The sequence below is a fragment of the Elephantulus edwardii genome, unplaced genomic scaffold (genome assembly GCF_000299155.1).
Source record: "Elephantulus edwardii isolate Elephantulus edwardi_28Jun2011 unplaced genomic scaffold, EleEdw1.0 scaffold00037, whole genome shotgun sequence".
NCBI classification, from domain to species: domain Eukaryota; kingdom Metazoa; phylum Chordata; class Mammalia; order Macroscelidea; family Macroscelididae; genus Elephantulus; species Elephantulus edwardii.
Window position 1 is genome coordinate 1,921,744 of NW_006399787.1, and position 12,510 is coordinate 1,934,253.

General features: G+C 39.3%; 1 protein-coding gene across 1 annotated transcript in view; it reads right to left on the minus strand.

Moving 5' to 3' along the window:
- The window catches only part of TSHR (thyroid stimulating hormone receptor), a 216,985-nt gene that overhangs the window by 30,463 nt on the left and 174,012 nt on the right, over positions 1-12,510 (minus strand). Inside the window, exon 8 of the mRNA XM_006884633.1 lies at positions 10,875-10,952. Within this exon, the coding sequence (XP_006884695.1) occupies positions 10,875-10,952 (78 nt within the window). The remainder of the gene's footprint in view (positions 1-10,874; positions 10,953-12,510) is intronic.

The following is a 12,510-nucleotide window of genomic DNA, read 5'->3' on the forward strand; positions in this document are numbered from 1 at the left end:
GAAAAACAAGGAACTCATGCAATATTATTCAAAATGGGTGACCCTGGAGGACATGATGCTTAGTGTTTAATTTTAACTTAAAGTGTTGCGCTGGTGGTCTGGTGGGTAAGGAGTTGCGTGACCATCCCCAAGGTACAAGCTTAGAATCTACTAGCTGCTCTTCTAAGGAAAGATGGTGTCTTTCCCCGTGTGATTTTCAGTCTCTTAAAAACTGATGCTGGAGGATGAACTGTGAAACAACTGTGGCTTAACAGCACAGAACAACAAAGTTTGTAGAAGAGAAACAGTAAAAGAATAAATATGCTGCTATTTTCTTTTTGTTCTTAAGATTCATTGGTGTCAAGGATTCCTAGATAAAAATGAGAATTGACTAACTTAACTGTTCAGAATTGACATGACTTAGTAAAATCTCATAAGCTTTGCTAACTATAGGATTCAGATTCAGCTGCAGCTGCTATTCTTTCGAGCTCTTTGTTTTTTTATCCAGGTAAAAACTCTCACTCAGTTAGCGTTCATTGTGTAAAGGAACATTTTTTGCAATTATTCTTTAGTAAAGGTGAAAATCATTTTCATTTACTCTTTGACCAGGCATAGATATGAGAAGAACTGCTCAGATGTAATCCCTTGATAGAAAATGCATTGTCACTGAAGACAGTGGTCCCTAGCCCTCTGGAGAACTTTATGTTATTTAATGAAAAATTATTTAATGAGAATAATAGGCATTGTCTTGGATAGAAGAAATACAAAGATTTGTATCATTGTGAGGATTTTTGCCGTAATGCCATCACACCTCTCCCACTAAAAGTCAGTCAGCCAATGAGTACTACAAATGACTTCTCAACACAGGTAGGCTCTGATCTCTGAGGTGTCCAAGTTATGACAAACCAATTTATGGCTATCTGCTTTTTTGGATACATTTTATCATTAGTAATATGTACTACTACAGTGTTGCACCACACAAGTAGCTGGTGTTATCATTCTTAGATATTCACTCACAGATAATTAAGAGTTGGATTTCAAGAGATATAAGTGATAAAATTTAGTAATAATGAACATGATTTCTATCTATCTATCTATCTATCTATCTATCTATCTATCTATCTATCTATTTATTTATTTTACGAAAAGGTATTGGACGTCTGTCAGCACTTGTTCACAACAGAGTCATCAGGATGGAACCTCCACTGGAAGTCAGGGATTACCTGTCAGAACATATCTCTCTATCATTATAGATGTCTCTTGTCAGAGGCTGTGGTAGTGAGGGATGCTACTGATCAATGCATTAGAGTATTTTGAGAACCAAGTCTCATGCGGTTGTTTTGTTTTGTTTTTTTTTATAAATTCATATGCTTTAAAGATGCTAGGCAAGAATAGATTATCTTATTTTGAGCAAGAAGCCAGCATTTACAAAATTCTGAAAGGTTAATTGTCAATTCCTCCTCTTTGAAGTTCTTATCTATGCCACAAAGGGAACTATTGACTCTCCTTTGCTGTCATTGAATGAGTGTTTGTATGTGTGTGTGTGTATGTGTGTGTGTGTGTATCTTGGTAGGAATGGATTACTTCAGTTGCTTCTCCAACAAGTTACTTCCTTTGCCGTAGGTCTGACTTGACTTTGCAAGCTGGGCAATACAAGAGTCTTTCTGACCTACTTGAAACTCATTTCAGTCAGTGAGCAGAGCTCACTAGTAGACTAAGCCCCTCTGATATTTCCCTCCAGAAGGTTCCTATTCTTTCCAAGATTATTGCTTTTTGGGTTCCACTTAGCAAGAACATAGACAAGCAGACAAGAGCTCTGCGCTGGTTTTGGGCTTTGATTTCTCTGAGAAAGGTCCAGTGCCTCCCAAATAGCCAAGAGGTACATATGCATAGTTCTAGCCAAGTCATGAGGACAAATATATCTAGGACTAATATAGTTAAGATGGATGAGTTCTGGTGTGGAGTAGATTAACTGTTGGCTGCTAACTAGAAGATTGGCAGATCAAACCCACCAACCTCACAGTGAAAGAAAGATGAGTCTGTCTCTTCCTGGTTAGGATTTAGTCTTGAATAATCTAATGGATTATTCCCATGAGCCACAATTGACTCGATGGTAGTGGGCTTGATCATGGATAGAGTCAAAAGAGAGCAAGCATGGTGGCTTGGGAGTGAGTTAAAGAAGACTATCAACTGTGATGAATTGCAACACACCTTTCAAATAACTCCCCTTAATCTTGGAACTCCAACACTCATCTGTCAGCGTGTTGTAGTGTGTTGCTCTGCTGCGGATGTTACTGGGATTCCAGACACTAGATGCATCACACACAATAGACAAATTTTCCGATCAGACAGACTAGGAATAAGAATGTGGTGAAACAATGGCCAGTGGAAAGCTTATGAACAACAGCAGAGAATTTCCTCATAGTGCCAGAAAGTGAGTCCTTGAGGTTGGAAGGCACTTAAAAAATGGCAGGGGAATATTTGCCTTCTTAAAGTTCAGTCAACCTTAATGAAGTGGATGGAGTTAAGTTTTCAGGATCTTCCTTTGCTGGTGTACAATGAAAAATGGGAAGATACAAATGTAAACATCTGTTAGTAATTGGAATGTAAGAAGTATAAGGCTAGGAAAATTGTAAGCTGTCTAAATGAAATGGAATGTTTTAAGGTTCATATTCTAGGGGTTCTCAAAACTGACTGCTGTTGAACTGAAACTGACTCAAGACTCTGAGGCTGTAAATCACATGAAAGGATATCGTCTATCTTTTTCCTTTGGAGTCACTGGGGGCATCAAATTGTCAGAGAGCCAGACACTTGGATTAGCAGTGCAACTTCCGATGAATTGCTGAATTGAAATGAACTGGTATTGGCCATTTTGATGCAGGCAATCATATGATCTACTATACTGGGAACAACATATTGAAGAGAAAAGGTGTCATCTTCACTGTGAAAAAAATAACGTTTCAAGATCTATCCTCAAGTACCATGCTGTGAGTGATAGGGAAAGTAGCTATGTGAATACAATAAAGAACATTTAATAGACTATTATTCTGATTGACACACCAGTCATTAAGGCAAAAGAGAAGAAATAGAGGATTTGGTTTTATTTTTGTACCTTAAAATTGATCAAACATTCAGTCAAGGCACACTGATAATTACTAGTGGTTGGAATGTGAAAGCTGAAGAGAAAGGAGAAGAATTGATGAAAAAATACAGACGTGGAGATGAAACACCAGAGAAAGCATGAGAGCATTTTAATGCCCTCTTCATCTACATAAACAACAACAAGACATACAGGCCTCATCAGATAGAATAATAGGAATAAAAGAAATTACATCTACGGATCTAGACAACAGATGTACCCAATAACATCGTCAGAACAAGGTCGGGGCTGGTGTAGAACAGACCAGTTGCTCATATGCAAATTAAACCTGAAGCTGAAGAAAATTAAAAGAATTTCATGGGAACCAAAACATTGGAATTAGAAACTATCTCAAGAACGCACTGAGCACCAACAACTGAAGATCAGAAAGTTGAGGACATCAAGGACATTACGCCTGAAGAAAATGACAAGGAAGAAAGAAAAGGCCACAATGGACATCAAATGAGGCTCTGAGACTTGCCCTAGACTGTAGGGAAGGGAGAAAGCAAGTAGAGGAAATATGAAGTAAGAGAGTTGAACAGAAGATTTCAAAGGGAAGCCCCAGAAGGAAAAGTGAAATAATTACCTGTGCAAAGATCTGGAGTAAGACAACCAAAAAAGAAAGACTATACCTAGCATTTCTCAACCTGAAGGAACTGAAGAAAAAAAAAATCATGCTTTGAGTTGTAATAATGGAGGATTCTATGGACAAAATCTTGAACATTTCAGGATGTATCAAAAGAAGATGGAAGGAACAAGCAGTCCCTGATAAAAAAGAAATTGGTTTACATTTAACCATTTCAGGAGATAGCATATGATCGAGAACAAATGACACTGAAGAGGAAAAAAAATAATCCAAGATACACTGAAAATACTGGCAAAAACCAAGACTCTAGGAATTGATAGAATGCCAGTTGACATCTTATGAAGAATGAACACAGTGTTAAATGTGTTCACTGACCTAGACCAAGATTTGGAGATAGTGATCTAGCCAACTGACTGGAAGAGATACATATCTGTGCTCATTTCAGATAAAGTATATCCAATCCAACAGAATGAGAATAATGTCACAAATATATCATGAAAGTAACATTTTGATTATGATTATTCAAAAACAGCCAGAGCTGTCAGTGTAGCAGCATATTCTTCCAGGAGTTCAAGCTGGACCCAGAAGAGGTGATGGGATGAAAGACATTATCACTAACACCAGACGGATCATGGCTGAAATCAGATAATACCATAGAAATGTGTTTTATTGACATGTGGAGACATTTGACTGTTTGAATTATAATAATTATGAATAATATTGTGAAAATTAGGGATTTCAGAACATTTACTTGTGCTCATGGGGAAACCCGAGCTCAGATCAAAACAGAATGAGAAGATAAGGTACAATTTAGAATTATGAAATGTGTATGTCAGGGTTGTTACCTTTCATCATATTTGCTCAGTCTGCATGCTGAGCAAATAATCGGAGAAGCTGGACTATGTGAAGAAGAGCACGGCACCAGGATAAGCAACATGACAGATGGAGGAAAGGGTCACGATGTTAAAGTTTTCATTTCACAAGGATCTACAATCAGCACTCCAGGTAGCCAATGATGCACTTCTCTGTGTGTATATGCTGCCGAAGGCTCGCTGACCCTGGTATTTTCTATTGCCCTATGTTCACGGGAAAGATGGACAGTGAGTAAGGAAAACGGAAGAATTGATGCCTTTGAATTAGGATGTTAATGAAGAACGTTGAATACAAAGAAATCTGTGTCGGAAGACACATCTACCAGAGTGTTCCTTAAAGGGAAGGGAGAAAGACTTTGCCTCATGCCTGTGTTATTAGGAGAGACCAGGCCCTGGAGAAGGACAACATATTTGGTAAAGCCGAAGATGAATTTAGTCCAAAGGATACTATTGTTGTTCAGTACTCTTCAGTTGATTCTGGTTCGTTCTGTATAGAACAGAATGAACACTATCATCAGATCCTGCAACATCCTCAACAAGAGTAGATAGGCTTCAGCCCAGATGTTGTTGCACTGGGTCAATCCATCTCAGTAAGCACCACCCTCTACTTTACTAATCTTTCTCTTTACCAGATAGGTTGCATTCTTGCTCCGTATTTATTCAATCTCTATGCTGAGCAAATAATACACGAAACTGACCCTCCCTTGGGTTTTCAGAGGTGGTAAATAGCACAGGAGGAGACTGTCCATCCTTCTCCTGCAGAGCAGTTGGTGGATTAAAGCTGCGTGCCTTCTGGGATTGCAGCACAACTTATACCTTTAGGCCACCAGACCTCCCTGTCTAATTTGTTGGGTTTTTTTTGGTTTTTTTTTTTTTTTTTTTGTGAACTGTTAACTCAGAACTGACCCATAGCTGACCCTCCAGCGGGTTTTCAGAAGCAGTATTCGCATGGGAGGAGATTGCCCATTGAGGAGATTGCCCATCTTTCTCCCACTGTCTACTTCAGGGCTCTTATATATAAAATTAGAGCTCTGTGTCCTAGTGGTAAGAAACTGCATTGAATCTCGAAGGGACAAAGTTCAAATCCACCAACTCCTCTGCAGGAGAAAGATGGACACTCTCCGCCTGTGTGATAAATGCCTCTGAAAACCCGCTGCAGAGTCAGCTATGGGTTGGTCTCGACTTGATGGTACTCAACAACGTATTTAAAATAAAAGATATGTGCTTATCTTTGGAAAGGTCAGTATGAAGAAACTTTCTGGAATAATGAAAGTGTTCTAAACTTTGATTGGGAGAACATGGCACACCAAATAAAATCCATGTATATTACTATACAAATTATATTTAAAAAATCTTTGTAAGGAGTAACCTTAAAAAATAATATACTTAACATCCTGTGGATCCCTGCATGGTTAAAAAACCTCTGTCCTGATTTTTAAGACCCTTAAAGTTATAGTCTTATGAGGGTTGTAAAGAAAATTTTTTTTTTATACCAAGATGGCAGCACCAACACCCGTGGATTTAAAAAGAATTTGTTTCATCAACTAATAGCAATGAAAGCTTATTTTTAAATTTTGTTTTTATAGGCACAGGAGCTGAGAGATATTATCATAGAGATTTTGTTTCTTAGGAGATACTTGTAATAAATAGTAAGTGGGACGATTATGGTAATTTTCAACAGTAAACTTAATGCTCGTGAAAGTGGGTTATGTAATTTAGACCTTAGAGAACTGTTGTTATGAAAGGCATTGCATTTCAGTGGGTTCTTTCCTTGGGGATTATTAATACAAACGTATTATCTTTCAAAATAAGATTAAAAGAAAGCAAGGTAATAAAAAAAGGGAGAGTATAAAAATAGAAAATGAGATTACCTACCTTGACTTTAAAAGTCACTAAGCAAAAATGTTATTAAACTAATTTGAAAAGGCTTTTTTAAAAATAGCAAAGATTCAAGTATTTCTTTTCACTCTACATGAGTGAAAGTGATTGTTATGTGCCATCAAGTCAACTATGACTCATAGCGACCCTATGAACAACAGGTTGACCCTCACCCTGGCCTGTGCTGTCCTCATCAATGCCACCATGGTAAAGCCCTTTGTTTCGGTCGCTGTGGTGGTACTTGTTTCAAATTAGATTATGTTTTAAGAGACTTATAAAAGGTGTTAAGATCTGTGAGAACTTGCCTGCCCACTGGGCGCTCAACTAGGAGTTCCAGAATATGAGACACAATTATACTCAAATATCTCCACTCTGAGACCCCTGTGGACTTACACGTCCTGGAAAATAGCTTTCTTCTTGGGTCCCCTAAGTATGCTGGTGACAACTGAAAATATGCAGATCTCTCAAAATCATGACATGAGTACCTGGGAGCTCTGGTGGCCTTGTGGTAAAAAGCTGTGCTACAATTCCAAAGGCAAGCAGCTCAAATCCACCAGCGGCTTCACAAGAGAAGGATGGACAGTCTCCACCTGTGCAATTTACTGCCTCTGAAAACCTGCTGGAGGGGCAGCTCTGGGCTGCTTCTGACTCAACAACACACAACAAGACATTTATAACTCACCCTTGTCTCATAATCTTCCTCTATCTCTCAAAATCATAACAACTCTACCTGGCATATTAATCATATTTGTGGTTAAAGATGCAAAATGGCTTGATTGTTAATACAATCAGTAAAATGGGAGTTGTTGTTGTTGTTGATTGTTAAAAGATGTCTGGTTTATTGGTTTGTTTTTTGGTGGTTGTTTCTTTTTTAACCTTTTATGAGGTAGAATTGGTGGAAGATCTATCAACAATCTACGTTATGCAGATGACACAACCCTGATTGCTGAAACTGAGGAGGACCTGAAGCACTTGCTGTAGAGGGTCGAAGCCTTCAATATGGACTGAGGCTCAATGTCAAGAAGACAAAGATTCTCACCACTGGGCCATCTGGCAGCATCAGGATGGATGGTGAAGAGATTGAGATTGTTCACAGCTTTAGTTTGCTAGGCTCCACAGTCAACACTCTTGGCACCAGTAGCCAGGAAATTAGAAGATGTATTGCAATGGGAAAGTCTGCTGTTAGGGACCTTTCCAAAGTTCTGAAGAGCAATGGTATCTCTCTGGAGACTAAGGTGCATCTGATACAGGCCATAGTCTTTGCTATCACTTGTTATGTATCAGAGAGTTGGACAATGACTAGGGAGGATAGAAGGAGAATTGATGCTTTTGAGCTGTGGTGCTTGAGAAGAGTATTGAGGGTACCATTGACTGCTAGGAAAACAAACAGATTCACCCTGGAGAGGGTTATACCAGGCGGCTCCTTGGAGGCAAGAATTCTGAGGCTTCATCTAACATACGTTGGACATGTTGTAAGGAGGGACCAGTCCTTGGAGAGGGACATCATGCTTGGTAGGGTGGACAGACAGTACACTAGGGGAAGGCCCTCTATGAGGTGGATTGATTCAGTGACTGGGGTAATCGGGATGCATGTATCAGAGACAGTGTGATTGGCACAGGACAGCAGAGTTTAGGGCTGTTGCACATAGGGTTGCTATGAGTCACAAGTGACTCGATGGCACATAACAACAACAACAAAGAAGTAGAAATATGTGCAGTCTAACTCTTTGTGCTTTAAATGAACTCGAAGATGTTCCTAAATTTAGCTTTTGCACCAAGTAGCTGTCCAGCTACAATTTATGAAATATGCGTCGAGTACTTGACGTCTCATTCAAGGTCTAGAGGTCAAAAACAGCAAGAAGGTGCTTTTCTCCATGACCTTAGGATCTAGTTTTGGGAGAAAATATGTGCTATAGAGTAAGAAAGATTTTGAAGACCATATAGAATGAGGCAGGGAGATCACAGTCAGGCATTGTCCATCAACAAATAAGGCAAAAGCTGTGCTCGGATTTGAGGCCTGAGACTAGATTCTTCTCTTCATTTTTTTCTTTCCTTCTGCAGCCCCCTTCCTTCAAAAGCTTACATTTCTATTTTCCTCGTTTATTTTATTTATACATTTCAATTTTAATTAAAACAATACATTTATTTTCTCAAAATTCAATATACATGAGAAATACTATAACACAAACACCAGGCCTCACTCCAGCTCCTCACAATATGGTTTCTGATGACCCTGAGACAGCCGCATTAAACTTCTGGAGTTTCCTTGTGTACTTGTCAATATTTCTTGATTTGTCAGTTTTTTATTTAATCCATTGACTCTCTACCTTTTAAGCTGAGGATTTAGGTTTTTTTTATCACCCTACAAGGATCCCTGGTGGCACAGGGGTTAAAGAAGTTGGCTGCAAATCAAGAAGTCACTGGTTGGGAGAGAATGGAGCAGTCTGCTTCTGTGAGGATTTACACTCTCTGAAACCCTATGGGAAGTTCTGTTCTGTCCTACAGGGTTTTTACGAGTCAGAACTGACTCAAAGGCAATGGGTTTGAACTTGACTGTCACCCTATAGACACGTGCAAAGCCTCTCTGACACTCCTCCAACTCTTGAAATAGTTCTAGAGGACTTTTGTTAAATTCATATTGTGTGTTTTGGTTTTTACCACTCCGCTGTGAATTGCTAGGCCCGATGTTGTTGTTGTTGTTGTTGCCATAGAGTCAAGTACAACCCACAGCAACCCTACGAACAACAAACCTGAGCCATTTCCCACCCTGTGAATCCTCATCACCTCTGACACATTGAGCTCACTGCTGCAGTCACGGTGTCAATCGGTCTCATTGAGGGTTTTCTTCTCTTTCACTGGCCCTCCATCTTTCCAAATCATCTCCCTTTCACTTCCTTTCTTGTAAAACTTTTTTTGCTTCTTCATGATATGTCTGTCTCTCTCTTTGGCTTGCATAATTGGATACAAATGGATCTTTTGTTCAGTCTTCACACACACCCCCCAAAAGTTCTACAAAACTCATCCTAAACTAGTTTTTCAAATTGTCAAATCTGTCAGATACAATGATATAAGATTTCTAGTAGATCTTCCTCTTGGGGTCCTCCATCCTGCTCTGTGGTGGTTGGCTCCAAATTCATTGTGATCCCACTTGAAACTAAACAAAACATTGACCAGCTCTGAGTCAGCAACAAAGCCGGCTGCACATTTAACTGCTATCATTGGCTGATTTATTTGGAATTTGATTTCCAGGTCTTTTTCTTCCTCATGCATTGTCATAGATTGAAATATGCCTCCCAAAGTATGTATCAGTTTGAGTAGGCCATGATTCTCAGTGGTTGGCAGTTATGTTGTGGTTTAATCATCTCTCATATTTTGATTTGATAGAACCAGTCAATAAGTTTTACTAGGATTAATCTGGGATATTTATAACACCCTTACTCAGGTCACAATCCTGATTCATGTATGGCAAGTTTCCCTGGGATGTAGGCTGCATCATCTTTTATCTTACACGAGATAAGAGAAGAGGGAAGTGAGCAGAGAGAGGGACCTCAGTGCTACCAAGAAGAAAAGCCAGGAGCAACGTATATCCTTTGGATCTGGAGTCCTTGTGCTTAGAAGCTCCTAGACCCTAGCAGGATTGATCATAAGGACTTGACCCAAGAGCTGTCAAAAAGAAAAAGAAAGTGAAAGAGAGAGACCACCTTTCATTGGAACTAGTGTCCTGAATATGAACTTCTAGCCTTCTAAAATGAGAAAAGAATACATTTCTGTTATTAAAATCACCCATGTATACCATTTATTAGAGTAGCATTATGTAACTAAGACATACATCTTTATTATTAACGTTCTGCTGAAAGCTGCTCAACATGACAGCCACACATAATGTTGGTTCACTGTCTGAGGAGTAATGTCTGCATGTTGTTGTTGTTATGTACCTTTGAGTTGACCATGACTCATGGCAGATCTATGCTCAATAGCTCTGAATCCTGCTGCATCCTGAACCAATCTTACTGTCTCTGATACACCTACCCCAATTACCCCAGTTCCTGTGTTAATCCATCTCATCCAGGGTCTTCCTCTCCCTCCACCCTTCTGAAAATGATATCCTTCTCAAATGATTGGTCCCTCCTGGCAGCAGCATTCCCAAAGTATGCGAGACGCAGCCTCAGTAGCTATTATTTTTCCACAGGAGAACCTCTCTGTCCACATAGACGTGGCTGCCTGACTGGCATGTTGAAGGATAGGGACTTCTGAGTTTCAGAGAGCATGGACTTTCTTTTAGGAGTAGCCTGAACATCTAGTCATAAAAGCATCAGAAGAAGCTGTTATCTAACATTATGAACAAAGGGGCTCCTTTTACTCTCTCTCTTCCCTTCTAAGGAAAAAAAAAAGACAAATATTCTCTTGATGTCTTACTCACAGCAAAGTTGGTCCACTGCAAACTCCTTCAAATGCATCCTTGGAAATAACTGTCAGATCTTTATTCTTGTTCAGGTATCTAGAAGAAAGAGGGAGAGGGAAACAAAAGAGGGATAAGAAAACACACACAGGAAGAGAGAGAAGAGAAGAGAAGAGAAGAGAAGAAGAGAAGAAGAGAAGAAGAGAAGAGAAGAGAAGAGAAGAGAAGAGAAGAGGAGAGAATGATAAGTTGAGGTGAATCAATCACACCAGAACCACAGATACCAAAATAAAATGTAATCAAAGTTTCTCTAGTTCTTAGCTAATTATAAAAATCTGGGAAATATTATTTTTGTCTTAGGCATGGAACATGTTTTAGATTTTAATTGTGCAAGCTATATACATTAATTATGGTAGAAGTTTTTGAAAATGAGTATACTTATGATTTTTATTGCATTTTTTTATTTCATAGAAGGTGCTTTGCTTCTCTATTTCCCTGATCCATGCTATTGTTAGGTGCCTCAAGTTTCTTCTGTCTCACAGTGGCCCCATGTACAAAAGAAAGAGACCCTGCCTGCTCCTGCGCCATCCTGACATTCTCAGCTGTGCTCAATCCCACTGTAGACACTGTGAGGATTTTTCTCAATGAGACATACTCCATAGAGATTGTATTTGTCAATCCCCATCAGTACTGACTTAAAGTTTATTTCTCATCATTGAATATTGTTCCCATTTACTCTTGAAGATTATGTTTAAATCAATCATAATAGCTCCCCTAGTGACAACAGTCAAGAATTCGAAAGATATGCTGCCTTGAGCAATTTTGCTGTCAAGGACTTCTTTAAAGTACTACAGAACAAGGATTCCATTTAAAGACTAAGGTGCACCTGACCCAAGCCATGGCATTTTCAATGACTTCATTTGCATGTGGAATTTGGAACATTAACTAAAAACATGAACGAATCGATGTGTTTGAATTGTTGAGTTAGGAGAGAGTATTGGCTGCCATGGACTGCCAGTAAAACCAAGTAACTGTCTTGGAGAAAGTATAATCGGGGTGCTCTTGAGAGGCAAAGATGGTGAAATGTCACCTCACAGATTTCAGGCATGCTGTCAGGAGGGCCCAGTCCTTGGGAAAAAGACATCATACTTGAATAAGCACAGAGTTGGCAAAAAAGAGGAAGATTCCCAAAGAAGTGAAAAGGCGCAGTGCCTGCAATAATTGGCTTGAGTATGTTGGAGGTTGCAGAGTTGGTGCAGGATGGGGTAAGGATCTGAGCTGTTGTTCCCAGGGTTACGAGGAGATGTAGCCACCTCAGTGCAGCCAACAGCAACAACAGCAACAACAACAACAACAACGCTTAAATCAGGAACCAAATGAAGGTGCTCAAGGTGCTGGGTGGTGATGGACACTGAGAGATTCAGATTTTTTCTTTTTAGGGTAGGAGTGACAGATTTAGTAAATAAATTTATATAACGCTCAATTAAATATGAATTTGAGATAAACAAGGAATAATATTATAATAATATAATAATAATATTATAAGGACTCTCCTTCGAAGGCCCTCTATGAGGTGGATTGATTCAGTGACTGGGATAATTGGGATGGGAGTGTCGGAGACAGTGCGATTGGCACAGGACAGAGTGGAGTTTAGGGC